Source organism: Carya illinoinensis, chromosome 13, assembly GCF_018687715.1.
Source record: "Carya illinoinensis cultivar Pawnee chromosome 13, C.illinoinensisPawnee_v1, whole genome shotgun sequence".
Classification (NCBI taxonomy): Eukaryota; Viridiplantae; Streptophyta; class Magnoliopsida; order Fagales; family Juglandaceae; genus Carya; species Carya illinoinensis.
The window spans coordinates 9,928,647-9,950,558 of NC_056764.1; the positions used below are offsets into that span (position 1 = coordinate 9,928,647).

General features: G+C 34.2%; 1 protein-coding gene across 4 annotated transcripts; it reads left to right on the forward strand.

Moving 5' to 3' along the window:
- Positions 1–15,004: 15,004 nt before the first annotated feature.
- On the forward strand, positions 15,005–21,785 carry LOC122291717 (ATP-dependent zinc metalloprotease FTSH 10, mitochondrial-like). Of its 4 annotated transcripts, none has more exons than XM_043099628.1 (8): positions 15,005–15,482; positions 15,595–15,841; positions 16,009–16,083; positions 17,265–17,398; positions 18,397–18,885; positions 19,079–19,846; positions 20,571–20,798; positions 21,079–21,785. In XM_043099628.1, exons 1-8 carry the CDS (start codon positions 15,432–15,434, stop codon positions 21,559–21,561), a joined length of 2,475 nt encoding a protein of 824 aa, XP_042955562.1. In that variant the 5' UTR covers positions 15,005–15,431; the 3' UTR covers positions 21,562–21,785. The 4 variants fall into 4 exon arrangements, with proteins under 4 accessions (XP_042955562.1, XP_042955564.1, XP_042955563.1 ...); XM_043099630.1 differs by having other exon boundaries at positions 15,006–15,482; positions 18,400–18,885; XM_043099629.1 differs by having other exon boundaries at positions 15,006–15,482; positions 16,012–16,083.
- Positions 21,786–21,912: the final 127 nt, after the last annotated feature.

Sequence of the window (21,912 nt, forward strand, 5' to 3'; positions counted from 1 at the left end):
TTCTATCCAAACTTCAAAACCTGTTTCACAGTCTATTGAAAAACCTTTGACTATTTTACCAAAGAAAATGCCAATCTTTGACCCTAAAACAAAACAGGCCCAGACTCTTGAAAAAAACGACCAAATGCTCAAAAAGATTAAGATTGAAAAACCTTCCTCTAGTAAGACTGAAAAGCATTCCACTAATGCTTTAACCAACAAGGAGGAAGAAGATGGTTTTGTTCAAACCACAAATGAAGATTCATCCGAAACCGACTCTTCAACTGTGAGAAACATTGATTTACTTGAAAAGAATTTTCAAGGAAATGATTTACAACTTGCTGGTCTTGAATTCAAACCCAATCCAATGAGTTTTACTAAAAACTGGTATTCTAAACCAACCCACCTTGATTTACAATTCGAAGAAAAAATCTTTCAATCCCAGTTTTCTTATTCAGCTGAAAAAACTTACGAATGAAATATTGATGGTATGTCTAAACAAGAAATACTAAATACCATGAGTAAAATGTCTTTAGTTGCAAACGCTTATATTAATAATAATATTAGAGAACCTGATATTGTTGTTATTTTAACTACTGGTTTTACTGGAATGATCCGTAATTGGTGGGATAAACACCTCCTATCGGAGACCAGAGAAGGAATCCAACATGCCGTCAAAAAGGATGACAATGGACTTCCTGTTTTTGATCCTTCTATTAACTCTACTCCTTCTGATGGTGTCAATAGCCCAATAACCAACAGAACAGATAAAACATGTGTCCTTACTGCCGCTGGCATCTTGAAAACTCCAGAATTATATAACTTGAAAACACGCATGCATGCATATTTGACCTTCCCTGGCTAGTTGCATTTCATTGGTGCATTTTCCATTCTTGTATGACTTTTTGGAACTGACTTGAGTAGTTTTATATTTAATAAAATAGAATGAAAGCAAGCTATCTTTCTAATGTACGACATGATCGTTATCTTAATTGACTTCCTTCTACATTTCGATGGGCCCAATAACAGCACCAAGCTTCAAAACTTGGAATGGATCAAACGAGTGGGTTGTTCAACTTACACAGTGGATAAATGCATAACAAATATAACTAGCGGTACGTAGTAAATCAAATGAAATGAAAATTCTAAAAAAAAGTTATATTTTTTTTTCAAATATCATTGAAATGTAAAATATTTTCCAATTTTTAATTTTTAATTTTCTTATCTAATCATTATAACTTTTATAAAATTCATGGAGTTGTTTGGAAATAGAGATGTTTCATCTCATCTAATCTCATTCATAAACATATCACTCAGTAACAAACATTTCTTAATTTTAAGTATTTAACTTTTTCAGTTAATCATTATAACTTTTTCAAATTTTTAAATAAAACATAATGAGTAATTCAATTTTTTTAAATTTCAAAACAAAAATAATATTAAAAGGTTTCTATTTTGATAATGTTTTAATTTTCTAATATTTTATTCAATTTTTTCTCTTATTTCTCAAAACTGAATAAAACATCTTAACTCAAACCCTTTCACTATTATTCACAAAATTTTCTTCTCATCTTATTCACCAAACATCCACTAAACAAAACACAAAAATTAATATAATTTTTTCAAATTTCAAAACATAGATAATATTAAAAAATTATATTCAAGCAATTTTTTTTAACTTTATGATATCTTTATTTAACTTTTTGTATCTCTTTTGTCAAAATTCAATAAAATATCTCAATTCAAGCTATTTCATTATGAACAATGATAGTATAACTACCAAATATGCCTACCAAATGTGTCTACTCATATTTTTTTCTTTTTCTTTCTTTTTTAATTTTTTCTTAATGGTTAAGGAATTGACTATTAGTGAATTTATATTTTTTTTTCTTAATGATCTCATTTTACTAGTATGCACATTTGGTGGATACATTTGGTAGGCACCCGAGCATTGTCCTTTCATTATTAATTACACATTGTTTTATTATAATGAAAAATGCTAAATGTACTTTAAAAAAAACTTACTTCTCCTCCATATGCCAATTATTGATATGCTGAAAATAATAAAATTTTAGATTTTAAAATTTAAATTTCAAAATAAAACTAATAAAATAAGGCTTGTAAGTAAAACTATAAGAGAGGCACATTTAGCCAGTCTAGTTGCTTTTTCTATTGAAGCAGCTCTCTACTAATCAATTGCCACATTAGATATTACACATAACAGAGAGTAGATACACCTATAGAGAATCACAAACTAGGTCAGCCCCCTTTCGAAATTGTTCACCCTTTCAAAGCCGAGCTCATAATCACGATTCCGACGCCCACCTTAGTCAATCTCTTTCCGACGCCGCCAAGTCTCATTCCGATGCTGACACGTCTCAACTTTAGAAAATCTTCCCATCCCTAAAATTGTGCAATTTCTCATGTAAATTTGTTGGACGAAACCTAGGGATGAAGTAATGTAAGCTATTTTTTTATTGGTTTTCATTGATTCAGTATTTAAAAAAACTTGTTTTTTCCTAATTCAATAATTTAAAGTTTGAAATTTCAACCATATATGTAGTGGACTACGTTTCTTTTTGTTGTTTAAAGACTTCTAGATGATTACAAGACCTCGTGGCCAAAAACTAAAACCTTACTTTTGTGATCTATCATATCTCACACATGTTCATCAGTGAGGAATATATACATTGGGCAGCTAACCTTCCTGCTATCTTGATTCCCCATAAACTCTAAGAAGATATAACCGGGAGCAAGAACTTTTCTGTAGTATGATATTGTTTGAATATGCATATACACCATTTTAAGAACTTTCATATTAGATTTTGAATAACTCGTGATTTTTTAATGTTGTCATTTTGTATGGAATGAATAAATTTCATGGTTTGATAATGAAGAACGTGAGGATGGGGTGAATGTTGAAGATAGAGTAAATATGGATGGAGGAGTCAATCCGATTAGTGGTCCACTAGAGTCAGTCATTGGTATGTTATTTGACAATGCGGAAAATGTTCAAGCATTTTACAAGGCATATGCAAGATGAAAAGGTTTTGCAATTTGGACGAATCACACTCGGTTGTCAAAAAATGATAAAAATAATTATGTGCAGTAGACTATGTTTGCAGTAGACCATTGATGAGTTCAAACAGGAATGGGTTTTGATATTAGTGTAGTATGAGTTAGGAGAAAATACTTAGCTGCAAAATTTCTACATCCAATGGGATAAGTGGGTCTCTACCTACTTACATTCAACATTCTATACCGGTATGTCAACAACTCAAACGAGTGAAAGAATAAACAAATTCTTCAAAAAATATGTTCGTTCAAGCATTATGGTTAGTAACTTTGTTCATCAGTATGAAAAAACTCTAGATGCGCATTACTTTAAAGAGAAAGAGAAGGATGTGCGAACGGAATATACCCTTGTGATATTGAAGACACCTTTTAAAATTGAAGAGGATGCAACAACGATTTATACAAGAAAGTCTTTCATGATCTTCCAAGATGAGCTATTCAATAGTCTACTATACCTAGCAAGAAAATTGCCCAGAGAGGGTGAGACCAAGACAATAGAGTCGCAGCTTGTAGTAAAAAAATACCTCTTTATCACGTGACGTTGGAGGGTGATGAAGGACATGTCACATGTACAAGCCATATGTGGGAGTTTATAAGGATTTTCTATAGGCATATCTTGTATTTTTTGGCAAGAAAGTTAAATAGATTGCCACAACATTATGTTATGAAAAGATTGACTATTACTGCTACAAGTCGACCAATTCCTGACATACCATCTCTTGAATGACAATTTTAGCAATAACTAGATGTTCATGCATCAAGAAAAAAAAAAAGTCGATGATATAGCTTTATGACATTGTCAAACTTGTGGCGCAGTCAGAAGCAAAATACAATCAACTTATTCGTGCATTGGAGAAGATTCACCAAAAATTACTTGCAATGAAAGATTATATAGATAATCAGGAAACATATTTTTCATATAGAAGGGAGACTTGCAATAATGATCAAATATTTAGAAGTCAAGTTGTATCGAACTTCTTACAAACCATTCAAGATCCTCCATGAGTGCCAATAAAAGGTCAACCAAAAGTTTTGAGAGCGAAAAACTTAAAGGAAATGCAAAATCAAATAAAAGGCGCTGTAGTATTTGCAAGAATGAGGGGCATAATAAAAAAAAAATTGTCATTCAATGAGATATAGTAGCTTTGCAATTATTTGTAGTTTATTAATTTTTAATTGTTAAAAAAATTTGTGTTTTGTTGTTATTTATATAGGGATCTTGGGCCAACAATTGACAACATATCACAGCAGTTGGATTCTTAATGCAAATTATCTTATACTATGTATGTGATTTATTTATCATTTCTCATGTCATAGACAAATAATTTAGCCTCTATTTAACTTGTGTTAATTTAACTCGTGTTTATTTTTATTGTGACAGGAAATAACACAATAGATTGTGAGCTTTGAATAGTAGATTGAAGCTTTTGCAGCTTTTATGTCATGGTTTGAGAAGATGTAATTGAATGTACCGAAATTATGAGCTTTTTTATGTAATTCTAAAAAATATAGTGAAACTTTATTTTTGTATGAATCTAAATAATGTGATTTTGGATGTAACTGAATATGAGATTTTTTATGTACTTGTGAAGAATGTGTTGAATCTTCATGGTCATGTGATTCTAGATATGTTTTGTGGTTGGGTATAGATTTTGGATAGATTTTAAAATTATTCATGGTTATGTGAGTGGCATAAGAATAATACATGGATCTTTCAAATCAAAATAAAAATCAAAAGCAACTACACAAGTTGGAAATTGCCTAATTGCATCTTATAATCACTATGTTGTCCGATTCTACTCATGCATACAAGTTCTAAGCTACACCAAAACTTCAACCAGCCATTCTAAAACTAAATTCATAAGCTTACCAATACATTCTAAACATTCAACACAAACATGTTACCAATACATTCAATGTATTCTAAATAGTCAATACATGTCTAAAAGTTACCAATACATTAACCACATATTCAATACATGAGTTGTAGCATTGGCCGACACACATTATTGTTCTTTGGCAACATAAAAAATATAGTACAAAATATGAAAAAAAAATAGCCATGATATGATCAATACTTTCAACATTCCTTTATATTTCTTTTCTATTACTTGCAATTTGAATTGTTTGATGCCTAAACGTTCATGAAGTACTCTCTCGTTTCTTTGTTCAGCTAACTCCAACATCATCTTACAATAGTTATTTTGGTCACTTTGAAGATTAAACCATTCAAAAAATCTATATTGTGCTTTGTTTTTATTGTTTGGACAATTGTAAAAATTTCTACCAAAACTATGAATTTTTCTAGAAATCCGTAGTTTTGCTTGAATTCCACAATAGCAAAATGGTCTCTCCATTGGCACTTTGTCTTTCCCTCTTGCAGTTCAAGAACTTGAATTAGAATGGGAACCCAAATTTCTCATTTTCTGTCATAATATGGAAAAAAGTAAAACTAACATTAAATGTAATTGTTGCAAGATTTTATGTAATTTCAAATTTCATACAAACCAGTCATATATACTAACCAGCCATACAAATAGAGATGACTTGTACATGAACAGACAGAAGCTCTGCAATTACTGCTCATGCATGAACAAAATTACTATGTCTTTGGAGTATATACATAGTTGATTCGATTTTGTTTTGGTTTGCTAATGGTCGAATTAATTTGTGTTGTATTTTGGCACTAGTGACTATCTAAACCATTATCTTCTACCTCTGTAAATTTTATATAAAAACCTCTGTAAAGTTGAATAGAAATAATTATGTGTTTCGGGACATATCTGCTTAAGTCTTTTTGAAAAGTAAAGTAATCCTTGAATCTAGGGGTGACAATATGTTACACGATCCTTAATCTAACACTAATACGACACAATAATAGCGGGTTATGGTTTAGTCTTAACGGGTTCAGATCAAAATGGGTTGACCCGTTAAGACACAATTATTTAAAGAATTGATAACGAGTCAACCCGTTTTGATCCGTTATGATACGTTAAGAAAGTTAAAGTTACAATTATACCCTTATACCTAAAAGTAAAATTGTTAGAATTTCCATTTTGATATTTTTATTGTTTAAATTGTAATTTTGGACTTGTAATTAGTTTTATAATTTTTATAGATATTGTGATTTTAACATTTATATAAAATTATGTTAAATTTAATCAGGTCAAACAGATTAATTTTGGACCTATTGTGACATCCCGTTTTTATGTATATTTTCACTGAAGGAATATTTTAATTTAATTAATATAATATTTCTTTTATTTTAAATTATCGGATTTTAATTGGATTTTAATTGCTGTTGAATTTAAATTGCTGTTTAATTTATTTTAGCTTGTCTTTGGATTTAAAATTAAATAGTTTGTTTTTACTAGTTAATTATTATATTTTAGCTTTACGTTGTGTTTAAAATATTTTCTTAGTTTTATTGCTTTTAAACTTATTTTCGTTGGATCAGTTGTTGGACTCCAGAGGTGAAGATTGAACCTCATTCCTTTTCTTTTCTTTTTCTTTTTCCCTTTTTCCTTTTCTTTTCTTCTTTTCTTTCTTTTCTTCTTTTTTTTTCTTCTTCTTTTTCTTCCCATTTCCCCCTCTCCCCGTGCGCAGCTCCTCTCTTTTCTCCTTCCCATCACCTCCACTTGACCGGCCAGTTCTCCGTCGTCCGGCCACCGTTTAGTGCACCGACACCACCATTCTCTTCCCCTTCCACCAGAGATCATCCCCACCAATTTTCAGAGCTATCGGACCAGCTGTTAGCCTTCGAGAGCCGCCGGAAGTCGCTGCACCTACTCTATTTTTGCCCCTGTCGCCGGTTGCTTTAGCAGCCCAAAACCGCCGCTCGCCGGCGGCGTGGCCTACACCACCCACCCAGTTTTCTTCCCCTCTCACCGGTGCACATCCCCACCAAGTTTCACCTCCATCTGAGCCACCGTTAGCCGCCACGAGTTCCTCCAATCCATACGGTTTTTCACCGTTTCCGGCGCCGTCGCACCACCTCCGGCCACCATCTTTTCAGAGCTTCTTCCCCTACCTCTTGCCGAGCTAAACCACCCATTTCCGGCCTCGATCTGTTGCCGGAGCAGCTCCCACGAGCTCAACTCCGTTCAGCCCTTTTTTGGCCTTCGACTGCCATTTCCACCACCACCCACGGCCAAAACTCATTTTCCTTTGCTTCATAAATATCTCAAGGCCATTCCCTATCAATTCCGAGCCTTGGTTTGTCCCCGTTCAAAAGTGGGTATTTTACAACCCACAGCCACAATGTAAATTACACTGTTACGTTGCTTTTCCTCCGCCGTTTGCAACGCCGCAAGCTTTCTAAAAATACCGTATAGCGCTGTAAGTATTTTTCAAGCCCTAATTTTAGATTTAAATATATTTTACTCTTACAATAAATTATTGCTGCTGGTTGGTTGATTCCGGACTGAGTCCGAGGAGTTCGGGGGTCGGATGGATGGATGACAGAGTTGCTTGATTTATTGATTTATGGTTGGTTGATTGTTTTGTGCATTGAAATTGCATTTACATGGTGCATGCACGTGCATTTTATTTTATTTGAGAAATCCTGTTTTGCTGGCGTGAATGGATTTTCGGGTGCGTGTGTCTCACGAGCCCAAGTCAGGATGAGTTATTATCTCGGTGGAACTCCTCTGGTCACTCGGGAGTGGATAATACTGAGTGACATCCCCTGAGTTGTCGCTGGGCGACGACGGGAGCGGGGCTAGAGGATGGCCTGGCCAGGTACGCGCTAGGCGCGAGTCTAGGCATCGCTCTACTCACCGACTCCGTGGCCCTTCGCTGGCGAGGGTTAGAGGATGGCCTGGCCAGGTACGCGCTGGGCGCGAGTCTGGGCATCGCTCGTTTAAGTGTCACATGCGTAGTCGTTACCTGCAATGTGGCACAGAGCCAGGGTGTGCGGGTGATCCCTAGGGAAGATCATAGTGTATGCATAACCGGATTGTTTTTATGGTTTTCGGATGTGGGCCATTTTCTGGGAAAATGGCGATGTTGGTTTTCGAGGCATTGATCCATTTTCTGGGAAAATGGTGGTTTGGGCCATTATCTGGGATAATGGCGAGGCTTAGTTTTAAGGATATGTTTTTATGGGCCAAATGGGTTTTTGGCGTGCGTGGTAAAAATGTGGTTTTGCGGGACATGTGCATTGGCTTTTCTTGCATCCATGTTGTTTGAGTTTTATATGTTTTTATCTAGTGGTGTTTGGAGTTTACTTACCTGCTGTATCATTTTTGGTTTCGTAGCTTTTGGTGCAGAGTTCGAGGATGAGGAGGAGGAGGCTGAGCCCGAGGATGCGGCTCCGCCGAGTTGCTGATGTTATGCTTGGTATTTGATATTATATTATATTCGTGTTTTGTAATATTTATTTATGTATGTTTTGAATAGCTTTGTATTAAACAAGAAAAATTCTGGTACTTAGTTATTGACTTGCTATTCGCTGCGTATTTCTCGTGCACATTGTTGCTTTTGCACACACTTGGCACACGTTGTTAGGGTGGTGACCCGTGATGTCATCATCCGGACGTCTCGATTTCCCCGTGTCCGTGCGTGGGGATTTGGGGGCGTCACACCTATTCAACCTATTTACATAAACAATTTGAAATGAGTCGTATTGTATCATATTAACCTATTTTATAATATTCACTAATTGGTCAAAACGGGTTAACCCGACACGACCCGTTATGTTAATTGATCTTGTTAGGGTTTGAGATTTTGACAAAATAAGTTTAACAAGTTAGGTTAGGATTGACCTCTATAGTATAATATGCATACTTTTACACGACACGAATATGACCCATTAACACGATTTGACACCCCTACTTGAACCTAATATCAGTTTTAATTTTATTGTAGTAAGTATACCCTATGTGGTAACTATTTAATATAACCTAACTTTTTTATACCCTCGTCTCTACATTGAATAAAAGTAATGGAATTTTTGCTAAAGCATTTGCAAATGACATGGTTTTGTCATTAATATTCAATAAGTCAGAAAGCCACTTACACAGTCATGCACAAGAAACTAGTTCCATATTTGACAAATAAAATGAAGAGACAGTAATAGTTATGATCATAGCATAGCATCGTAGGAGAGACCAGTACTAAACCAACAACTAATAATCAACAATCATGCAAAGTGCAGAGGAAAATTGAAGAAGAAGATGAGAGAAATAAGAGAGCTTACTTATTGTGGTTAGGGTTTATGAATTTGGAATTGTAGTCAATCGGGGCCCAAATAGAAGAAGAAAAAAAAACCAATAGCTAATAATCAACAGATATTCCAAGTGGAGGCGAAAATGGAAGAAGAAGATGAGAGAAATAAGAGAGATTACTTACTGTGGCTAGTCCCTTTCTATTCTGTCATGAGACTAAAATTCCTATAGGGTGTTGGGGTCGCAGGGTCGAAAGGGTGTCGAGAGCTCATAGGGCCAAGAATGGGTGGTTGTTTCACCACCTCACAAGAGGGGCCAGCCGTCACAAAAGGGGGGGTTGGGGTTTGTTTTGTTCATGGGTTAATTCACCCAGAAGGGGGACGAGAACTCACGAGCTTTCATTGTATGCATCATGTACACACAACTGAATGAGTGTGTAGTGAACGTGGCATCACACTATTGGCAGGCTGTTTTTAAGCAGTTATAAGCCTAACTAGCCCTAAGATATTTTCAAACTGTAAATACATTAACACTACTCTATTCCTATTTAGAAAATTCTGAAATACTCCAACAAATAGCCCTGCAGAGAGGATGGTATTCAATTTCTCTTCCTATAAGCCTAACTGTAGGAAGATATTTTCCTATTGGCAGGCTATTCCTATTGGCAGGCTGTTTTTAAGCAGTTATAAGCCTAACTAGCCCTAAGATATTTTCAAACTGTAAATACATTAACACTACTCTATTCCAATTTAGAAAATTCTGAAATACTCCAACAAATAGCCCTGCAGAGAGGATGGTATTCAATTTCTCTTCCTATAAGCATAAATGTGTAGCATGTAACAGCCCGCTAGAAATTCAATTGTGAAATTTCTATTAATTTTAGGAACCTCGTGAAAACCTCATAAGTTTTCACGAATCCATTAATCGTATAGGTTTTTGTCTAACTATATAGTTAGTGTTATTATTTATTATGGTATCATAAGTGTATTTTTGATTATTGGAGATAGTTAGAAGTGTCAAAATGTATTATAGTTTGTGCCATTAGACTCGGAGGATTATTTAAAGTCTTATGGCGCAATAACATTTTTTCATATTTTCGGACAAAACGTCTGTTCAAAACTGTAGATATTATTAGATAAAAAGAAATATCTTGAGGTAATTTTCGTGAATATTATTGGGTAAAAATATTTTGAGTTGATAGATATTATTAGATAAAAATATCTTAAGTTGATTTTTTTTTTTAGATATTATTGGATAGAATATTATAAGATAATCATTTATAGATTTTTTTTGGGTAGGAGAAAACTACACTCAACTCTCAACTCCAGCCTCATCTCTTCCATATCTCATCCATAAGTATCTCCAGCCACCTCTCCCCACGAAATTATCTTCATTTACACTTTCCATTGAAAGAATATCAAACACTCTCTCTCGGACAGCTTTTAGGAGGTCTTTTGTACACCCATTTCGAAGCTTTTGTAAGTGTTTTATCGTAAAGTCTCATTCATATAAGTTGTTCCTTTTTTAGTCTAGTTTACATGGATATCTTATTTACCCCATTTGAAGATCATTTGGTCAGTCAAATATTGTGTAAACTATAAAAAGGTCATTCTGGGAGATAAACTGGAGAATATGTTATAGTTTGGAGTTTTTGACCAAGCTAATGGATAGATATTGGTCCGAAATTTTTATGGAGTATTGTTAACATGTATATGTGACTATTGGTTGAGGATTTTTTCATGATTAAAGGTTTTGATGAAAGATTTTCTTAGATTTAGAAACTTAGAAACTGGAAGAAGAAAAACAGTTTCTGTTTTGAGAAAGTTTAACTCTTTGGTGGTCTAAACCTATTCCAATGACTTTGATAATTTTATTGGAGGATCCTAAGCATCTTATATACATGTTATATTATTATTTTGAAGATATTTGGTGTTAGTTTCAAAGATATGAAATTTTATGCAAAGAGATATTCAAATAAGCCAAAGTGTGGATATTCTTGGCTAAATTTATGTTTTGGTTAATTTCTAACCATGTGATCTTGAATTAGAAGCTTATATATGTTTTAGGACATCTTTTTAAACTATGTGATGGTTTGGTTTGAAGATCATATATTTATAAGTCATAGATCAAGATATTTATCAAAACTAGTTGAGGAAAAAGTTTCTGTTTTTGGACTAAGTGTAAAACCAAAAACTCCAAATGTTATTTTGTGATTTTGGTGACTTTAGTTTGATGATTTAAAGCATGGTTGATGTTAGGATGATATTATGAATATGTTAGAAGTAAGATTTGATTTTTGAAATTCTTGGAGATGTTTTGATTTAAGGTCAAAACTTGTGATTCAAGTGCTTGAATCTTTTTACAAAAAAAGTTTGGTGTTGATTATTAGCTTTTTCTAAATGGATGTTTTAAGTATGGTTTTGAACTTAGGATTGGAAGATGTTTGTTGTAAAATTTTGGTTTAAGCATGAGTTTTGAAGTTGGAAGGAATTGCAACAAAAATAAAGGGAAATGGCCTATGGATGTTTCGGCCATAGTGTGTTCTTCATAGTTGTGTTTTGTTTTAAATTTTTCTGAGTTGATATTTAAGTTTAGGACAAAATTTACATGAGGAATGTAAATTTTAGAAACTTTTGGAGTTAGTATGCAAAATCCTTAAGTTATGGGTAAAACGGTCATTTTTCCATATGTAGAGAGTAAAATGAAAATTTTATTCTTTAAGTTAGTATTTTCCATATTTCAAATATTTAGTGATTTAGTTCTAACTTTTAGAATCACTAATTACAGTTCCTCGTGGTCGCACTTGAAGTTTTATAAGAAACGCGGAGATCGAAGTAAGTTAGCTTTTAACTTACTAGCAGTCTACTGTGTATGTGTGCTAAGTAAAAGAACTACAGTGTATGTATGTGTGTTATCATATATGTCATGCCATGCCAAGTTATCACGTAATTGTCTATTATACAGAATTTATTCTGTCATCAATTTTTATCTATTACATAATATATTCTGTTATGTATTACTGTACATTACAAGTACGTCATGCTAAGTATGCCATCTATTACATGTGTGTCAAGTCATGTAATATTCACTGTTGCAAATATGTCATGTTAAATATGTTGTCTATTATATGTTATGCCATGTTACGAAATGTTTCTATCTCAAGTTGGTCATGTATTTCAAGTTATGTTCAAGTCACGTTATGTTACGTCAGGGCTTCAGTCCTTTTGTATTCCAGTCACGTTTCATCTTGAGTATATTATGTTTGTGTAGAATACATGGGGCCACAACAACTGTGGAGTATGTATTTAACTACAATTGTGATGCGTAGAATACATGGGGCCACAACAACTGTGGAGTATGTATTTACACGTAGAATACATGGGGCCACAACAACTGTGGAGTATGTATTTATACGTATAATACATGGGGCCACAACAACTGTGGAGTATGTATTTTTCATGTTAATTCAAGTTTGCATAGAATACATGGGGCCACAACAACTGTGGAGTATGTATTTACACGTAAAATACATGGGGCCACAACAACTGTGGAGTATGTATTTTTCATGTTAATTCAAGTTTCAAAGCAAGTTCATGCTAAGTCAAGTTTCAGATCAAGTTCAGTTCATGTTTCAATTTAAGTTATGTCAATTATGCTATGTTGTACTCCAAGTTATGCTTTAATTACTTATGAATTTGATTATGCATTTATGCTTTTACTGTCATCCATGCATCATTAGCTTGTGTGGAAGTTTTTTGTTAACTTACTGAGATTTGTAATCAAATCTCACTTTGGTAGTCCTAACTACCATTCCCCCCGAATGGTAGATCTTGTTACAGGACCTGAAGGAGAATCAGGAGCTGATCAACTAGACACAGTTGACTAAGTGACGGTGCGACATAAATATTGATATAGTAATTAACGTAAATTACTACTTGTACGATTGAGTTGTATCTCTACTACTTTTTGGATCATAACCATTTTGGACTAGTGTTGTGATCTTAGTTGTTCAATGGATTTTTATGTATGAAGTATGTTTTAAACATTTGGGATATTTTCAATTTGGTGCATAGTATTGCTAAAGAAAAAATTTATCCGCTGCGAATATTGCATATTGTTAGATGCATGTTAGGAATATTGCATCTTATATGTCATGAACGGGGGCAGGTAACCTTGTGTTGCATGTCTCGACGCTTCAAATGTCCGTCCGATCCCAAATAGAATTTGGGGGCGTCACATAGCACAAGTGTTATTACTTGAGGCTATTAAATGTCATTAATTAGTGAAGACTTCAAACCAAAGTCTTTAGTGACTTAGGCTTGGCTTAGATATATAGTACCGTACAATAATTTTTTTTTATCCAAATACATTATATTTTATCTTTAAATTTTAAAAATATCTACTTAAATAAAAGTAATGAATAGTAAAAATAGTATGTGAATAGTGAAAATCTAACATGAACAATATATGAATAGTAAAATCTGACATAAATAGTGTATGAACAATGGACAATTGGCTACCCTATTAAACAGTAGGATCGACACATTTTTCAAATTTTAAAAATTAAAAACTATCTCATTTAATTTCACTATTCAAATACATATCTATATAATATCTTATTTAAAAAATTTTACTACTATTTAAAATATCTTATCTCATCTTTAACTAAACTCTGTATTATATATTTATAAATAATACTCAATCATTATAAATAAATACTATGCAATAATTGGTGGGATCCACAATTATCAAATTTTAAAAAGTTAAAACCATCTCATCTCACTTCTAAAGTTAAACACATAAATTTTTAAAAAGAAAATGATTTACATATAACATTTTTTACAACATATTTCACAACAATGTGTTAAATAAGGGATATTTTTGTAAAACATCTTATAAAAATAACATTATTTTATAAAAATACTTTCTTCTTATAACATTGTTATAAAATATGTCTTGAAAATGTATTGTGTATATCATTATTCGGAAAATGATTTACATACAATATTTTCCACAATATATTTCATAAATTATCTTATCTAATCTCACTGTCTAAACATGACTTAAAAGAATATATATTATAAATAATCTTGGAAAGTAGGTTGAACATCTCTTAAAATTTCTTTTAAATTATAGACCTTGAAATATAATAGAGATAGATATACAATGTATACGTTGTAATATTTATAATTTTTTTTTAAACCATAACATTTATAACTCTTTGTTCTATAAATGCTGTAGTACACATTATATACATCGAATTTTTTTATTATTTATGATAAAACTAATACAAAATTTTAACCATCTTCCAAAAACTTGAACCATCAATTTTCTTCTTTAAAAAAGAAAAAGAAAAAAAAGAAATATCTATTTTCTATCAATTTTTACTTTTTAGATTGTATTTGAATGTTGAGTTGAATTAAGATGAGTTGAGTTATTTATAAATAGTAATGAGTTAAGATGACGAAATGATTTTTGTAGTGCCTATCTAAAATGAGTTTAGATGTATTTGTGTGTTAAAATAAGTTTAAATTTATTTTTGAGATATTGAAAAAGATTATGAATTCTGCATGTAAATATGTATTGAGTTGAAAAATATTATAAATTTTATATGTAAGAAAGTTTTGAATTAAGATAAATTTAATAATTTAAAAATTATTATTTAAATATTAAATTTAATTTAAAATTAGACTTAACTAAATTGATTTTAATATACTCCAACAATCAAGCGGGAATATATGATCCTAAATTTGACCCGTTACCATTACTTGACCGTAGCCAAACAACTATCTACGTTGGAACGATTTTGTTTCTTGTTTTCCAAGTTATGAAATCCCCCAAAAACACAAACCAAACCCAAACCAACGCTAAGCAACGTCCCTGCTGAGCTCACGATACCACCTATTCCTCGAATCGGAGAACGCGAGATAGCAACGAGTAAAAATCTGGCGTCGCGCCTAGACCCTCCAGGTATATATACAGCCTACCTTCATAGCCAGCAATTGTAAAACTCTCTCTCCGAGGATTTGCTGAAGGGCGTTGCTACGTCCACAGAAGGTTTCTACAGAAATCTTCTACGCTCTCTGACTCAGTGTTGATACCGTTTTATAGTAACGTTATTTACAAGACTGTCTTCTCGATAATCGTATCTTTTGAGGTTCTACACCATAATATCCCCCATTTTTTCCCGTCTCCGAGAGCGTCTAAATAATGAGATTTTCCAGACTTGGCCGTTCATTGTCACGGTCTTCTCGCTCCAGAGTAAGTTTTTTTTTAATTATTATTATTATTATTATTATTTGGTGCCGTTGAAAGTATCATGTTTTGTTTGGGGTTTTGGTCTCATTTATTTATTTAATTTTGGGGGGCCTAGAATTTGTTGTGTGGTGGTGGTGGAGGGAGATCGGCGATCTTGAACGAAGAGCTTCTGCGAGTGTCACGTGTGAATGAGTATCTGGGTCGTGTGGATGGGGGCTCTGGGTTTTTGAGGGGTTATTTGGCAACTACAGCTGGAGCTCACAGGGAGCTCGCCCCCAAGGCGTATTTATCCAATTTGAACCCCGTTCTTGCCAACCCTAGATTACATCGGCTTTTCTCGAGTGAAGCCCCAAAGAAAAAGAGTAAGTAATTGCTTTTTTTTTTTTTTGAATTTTAATCTTTTACTATTTGGCTGGCACTTCGTAAGGACTTTTATTGCTCAAATTCTAGCTGAAACCATATGTGCAATGGTTGTTTTTAAGAGAAAGAAAGTATATTTGGAATTGCTAATTTCAATGCTCTTCATTAGCAGATTATGAGAACTTTTATCCGAAGGAAAAGAAGGAAATTCCAGAGGGGAACAAGCAAAAGTCGGAGTCAAAAGGTCGAAAACTTGTTATTTTCTGTTTTATACGTTTTTCCATCATTGGATTGAGAATTTCCAATTTAAACATAGCCGTTGCTGATTGAATGATGGTAATGGAATTGCGATGCAGGATATCATTCTTGGCGTAGATGTGTTTTATTAGTGTTCCTCTGTGTACCGATCAAAAAAGAAATTTGTGTTCCTGTGTGTTTCAGAACTCTGACATTTAAGAGATTTCTGAGTTTGTGATTGTTCGTGTCTTTTTTGTTCGTTATGATTATACAATTTACCCTATGTTGCATAAACTTATGGAAAAAAAAAAAAAAGGTTATGCTGCTGAAAGGGAGGGTGTGTGTTTGAGCTGAAAGCCTGAAAGTAACATGTCCATTGTGGTTTGCAGCAATATGTTGAAGTTCTAGGTGTCATTGGTGGAGTTTCCTTGTTTTCCTTTAGGAAGCTTTTGCATTGCATGGTGGATGTTGTGAATTCTGCTTGTGTTTTAATATTCTGGTTTGCTTTCATCTCACATTTCACGTTTTAAAGATGACTAGTTTTATTTTATATTCTCTTCAAGTAAAGATGCCTTTGTTTCAGCTGTTTTTGATCTGGGGAGAGGCTATCTTGGTCTTTACATCAAGCTGCTATGGGAATGGGTTTTCTATGGGGTCAGGTTGTGGTAAGGTTGTGTTAGCCGTGTGGGCCAGACCATGTTAAGGGTTTAAAACTAAGCATGCCATGTTATTTTGATTTTATTGCTAGAATTCTTATACAAAAGAGCGAAAAAGAAAAGAAAAGAAGATTAAAACAATCCTGGAAAATTCCTTTCACTTTGCTAGTTTTGGTCTCTTAGGCATATGGAATACTTGAAGTGGAGGAATGTGGCTGTCTTACTGTTCCAAAGTTGTAAGAAAAGAGTTTGCTAAGTAAATCGTGTTTTCTATTTCCAAATATACACTCACTCCGTATCACACAAATTAATAGATAGCTTCATTGGAATACAAATATGAAGTTTCTTTTGTTAAATTACCTACCACCTTGAAAATAGTAAAATTTGATTCACTCTATGTATGAATTTCTCATGCATCCTTTTCATTTAATTTCCTGAGTGTTAGATATAGACCTTTAACAATTGTGTAGTTTTTATTTTTAATGTAAGACCCTTAACAATTCTGATTACCTGATTATTCTTCTAATTTCAGATGACTCAAACACGGATGATCGTTGGAGTTTTCAAGATGCTTTCATAAAGCAATTTCAGAATTTCATCACCCCTTTAGTTGTAATTGGCCTAGTTCTTTCTTCCTTACCATTTGGTTCTCGTGAACAGCAACAGGTAAGCAGATCTCTTTTAGTGATTTCAGTGGCATTCTTGATTTCACTTCGGTCAACTTGCAAAATTCAATTATGATATACTATCAAATCATGATTTTAATCATCATAAAAAAGCCAAAATATGTCTTTCTGATATTTTATTCTATATTTTTTTGGGTAAATACTACTTTCCTCCCATAAACTACCATCAATTATTCATTTACGCATAAACTTTAACTGGGTGCAATTCAGAGCTATTTTGAAGTTTCAGTGCTAATTTGCACACTTCTCCCATCTGCGCTTTTAATAAATTTACATTATTCCCATCTGCGCTTTAATAAATTTACATTACACAGAAAAAATGGTGTTAGTTTGCCCTCTTTTCCTACAACAGTTGATAGTTGGGACAAAAATATAGAATATGATAAAAATGCCCTGGATATAGGTGTTTTATCAGGTATTTGTGCCATTCTATTTGCTTTTCTATTTGAGTTAATGTTTGTTTTGGACAAAGGGGCAAACTGACATGATTTTTGAAATATTGTTCATGTTTAACCGAATCAAAGTTTACAAGTGCAAGTAAGGTGTAGTAATTCACAATGAGAGGGCTACTTATCCTTATTTTTTTTCACATAACTTGTTCGGTGATTATTTCCCTTTTGATGAATTTGTTCAATTTGATATTAGGTTTGGTTTGGCTTGGGACATATTGAATTCTTAGCATTGGGTATTCTTCAATGTGATTCTACCTGTCTAATTGCAATCTTTATATTACTAGAATTAATCTTCTCATTGGAATAAGTGAATGAAAATATCAATTTAGTTTTATATCAATGAACTCATTCACTGTTGTTTATCATTGTTGTTTACGTGTCAGAAGTAATTGTAATAAAGGGACTTTGTTTTCTTCTGCTCATTCAGTTAATGTTGCAACATTTCCCATATTCATTATGTTATTTATTTATTTATTTTTTATGCCCATGTTTTCTTTTGCTCATTCTGGAATATTCAAACTTCTAGCAGATTAGTTTTCAAGAGTTCAAAAACAAGCTTCTGGAGCCAGGCTTGGTGGATCATATAGTTGTTTCTAATAAATCAGTTGCGAAAGTTTATGTAAGGAGTTCTCCACGCAATCAAACAAGTGATGATATTGTGGAGGGTACTCCTGTTAATGGTACCCCTGCAAAAGGAAAGGGGGGGCAGTATAAATACTATTTCAACATTGGAAGTGTTGACTCTTTTGAGGAGAAGCTGGAGGAAGCCCAGGAAGCATTAGGGATAGATCCTCACGATCATGTTCCTGTAACCTATATGTCTGAAATGGTTTGGTATCAAGAATTGATGAGATTTGCACCAACTGTCTTGCTTTTGGGTTCCCTTTTGTTTATGGGGCGGAGAATGCAAGGTGGGTTGGGCGTTGGTGGTGGTGGTGGTGGAAAGGGTGCCCGTGGGATATTTAACATAGGAAAAGCCCACGTCACGAAAGTAGATAAAAATGCCAAGAATAAGGTAATCTTTCTATTTCTCTGATGATAATTGTTTGCTTTTTGCATCCAGTTTTTGCACTAATTTATCTTTCCTTTCTTAGAATATAGTTAAATGACTCATTCTGGATTTTGTTTTGTTTAGTTTTGTTTTGTCTTTATTATTATTATTATTTATTTTTTTATTTTTTTTTAAATTTTGGGGTCAATTGGTGCAGATCTATTTCAAAGATGTTGCCGGATGTGATGAAGCAAAGCAAGAAATCATGGAATTTGTGCACTTCCTAAAGAACCCTAAGAAGTATGAGGAACTGGGAGCAAAGATTCCTAAAGGGGCTCTCTTGGTGGGGCCCCCAGGCACAGGAAAAACACTTCTAGCAAAAGCAACTGCGGGGGAATCTGGTGTGCCTTTTCTCTCCATATCTGGTTCTGATTTTATGGAGATGTTTGTTGGTGTTGGACCATCTAGGGTGAGAAACTTGTTTCAAGAAGCAAGGCAGTGTGCTCCCAGTATAGTTTTTATTGATGAGATTGATGCAATTGGTCGAGCAAGGGGGCGTGGGGGCTTTTCAGGTGCAAATGATGAGCGTGAAAGTACTCTAAATCAGTTGCTGGTTGAAATGGATGGTTTTGGAACCACTTCTGGAGTTGTTGTGCTTGCTGGAACCAATAGACCTGATATTTTAGACAATGCTCTCTTGAGGCCTGGCCGATTTGATCGCCAAATTACAATTGATAAACCTGATATTAATGGCCGCGACCAGATATTTCAGATCTACTTGAAAAAAATTAAACTTGATCATGAGCCATCATATTACTCTCAAAGGCTTGCAGCCCTCACACCTGGGTTTGCTGGAGCAGACATTGCAAATGTCTGTAACGAAGCTGCTCTAATTGCTGCAAGGAAAGAGGGAACACAGGTCACAATGGAGCATTTTGAGGCAGCTGTAGATAGGATCATTGGTGGTCTGGAGAAGAAGAATAAGGTAACTCATTTTTAGCCACGTGTTACATGATGTGGGAACTTTTCAAACGCTTTTTGTTAAGTAGGAAGTTTCAAATTTTAATTAGATCACCATATTCCTTTTGGTTGGTGGGTTATTCTTGTTTGGTGGCTTCATGGATGGCCGTTGTAGTTCATCTTGAACTGTTCGCTGAAACACTGCTCATGTTAAATTGCTGGGAAACTACATTTGACCACTTCTCAAATTGATTTGCCAACCTCTGGTTTGAAACATTACAGTTTATCCATTGTTGTGTCTTTTCGTTCATTAGTTTAATGTATTCAGATTGTAATGACTATTATATATTTTTTGGTTTGTTGCTGATAAAAAAGTTTAGTTCTTTTGGTTTGTTCGTTTTTCTGAGACACATACTTTATGCATGCAAATTTTAAGGATTTAAGACTGAAAAATATTAGAACAATAGGTTTGCTCCTCAAACTTGACCCAAACTACAAGTAGATAAAATGAAACTAAACATAAGTTAATTCTTGACGAAGGTTATTTATAGGATGCCTGAATGGGTTTTTTCACAGCACTGGACCTTTTCTGTGGTTTTGGTCTTTTGTTAGGTCCACATTTGTTTTGAAAATTTTGGCATGCTAAAAATATTCTTGAAACAGGGAAGACTGTCAATTTTTTTAGTTTCAGTCTGATCCTTCTCCCCCTGATCAACATGAGAACTCCTGACATCCTTTTTTGCAAGCAGGTTATCAGCAAGCTGGAGCGCCGAACTGTTGCCTATCATGAATCAGGTCATGCTGTTGCCGGATGGTTCTTAGAACATGCGGAACCCTTGTTGAAAGTAACAATTGTGCCTCGTGGTACAGCAGCGCTTGGATTTGCTCAATATGTTCCTAATGAAAACCTTCTCATGACTAAGGAGCAGCTTTTTGATATGACATGCATGACACTCGGTGGTCGGGCAGCTGAACAGGTAACTGTGAAGTTTTTCTACTCCTATAATCTATTTGGATGGGGCCAAGATAAACTAGATTGTATGTTTTTGTTTTTGTTTTTGTTTTTGTTTTTTTTTTTACTGTATTGTAGAAAGTTTGCAATTATGTTCACCTCATATTCCCCCCATGTTGCACAAACTAACCCACTTTCCAATTAACATAATTAGAAATGCATCAATGAACAGAAATTCAAGTGTAATGCCTTGGGCCATTCAATTTAGAGGGTGTTGAAGTGGAATATATTTCTTTTGGATGCAGGTGCTGTTGGGAAAGATCTCGACGGGTGCCCAAAATGATCTGGAGAAGGTGACAAAGATGACCTACGCACAAGTAGCTGTCTATGGTTTTAGCGAGAAGGTGGGTCTTCTTTCATTCCCTCAAAGGGATGACACAATGGAGATGTCCAAGCCCTACAGCAGCAAGACCGCGGCAATTATTGATGGTGAAGTGCGAGAGTGGGTGGGCGAGGCATATAAACACACAATCCAGCTTATAGAGCAACACAAAGAGCAAGTGGCGCAAATCGCGGAGCTGTTGCTCGAAAGGGAAGTTCTTCACCAAGACGACCTGCTTCAAGTTTTGGGCGAGCGGCCATTCAAATCAAGCGAGCTCACAAATTATGATAGATTTAAGCAAGGCTTTCAAGAGGAAGATCAGAAGGCTGTGGAGACGCATGTTAATAGTAGGCCTGAGGAGGAGGATGGTTCTTCACCCCTAGAACCTCAAGTACTCCCTGCCTGATTACTCGGGCTGTTCTATCGTCTGTAATTGTACATGCAACGAATTATTTTTTCTCCATTTTTCCTTGATGTTGACAAAACTGTACAAGCAGTATTTTATTACTGCAGACTGCAGAGTATCGTTATTTGCTTCAAATTTCACATTCGAACGTTGTGTTGAATATATTTCTCGGAATGGTCGGAATTTGTGGAATCGGTATAGTAATCTGTATATTTTTTGCATTATTCCTTTCTGATTTAAATTTCGGACCAGTCCGATCATTTTGTTTCCTTCCTGTCATTCCGGACGGCAGACGGAATTTACATTCTGATGCTGAGTGATGCGGAATGCGTTCATGTAATTTGTGAGGCC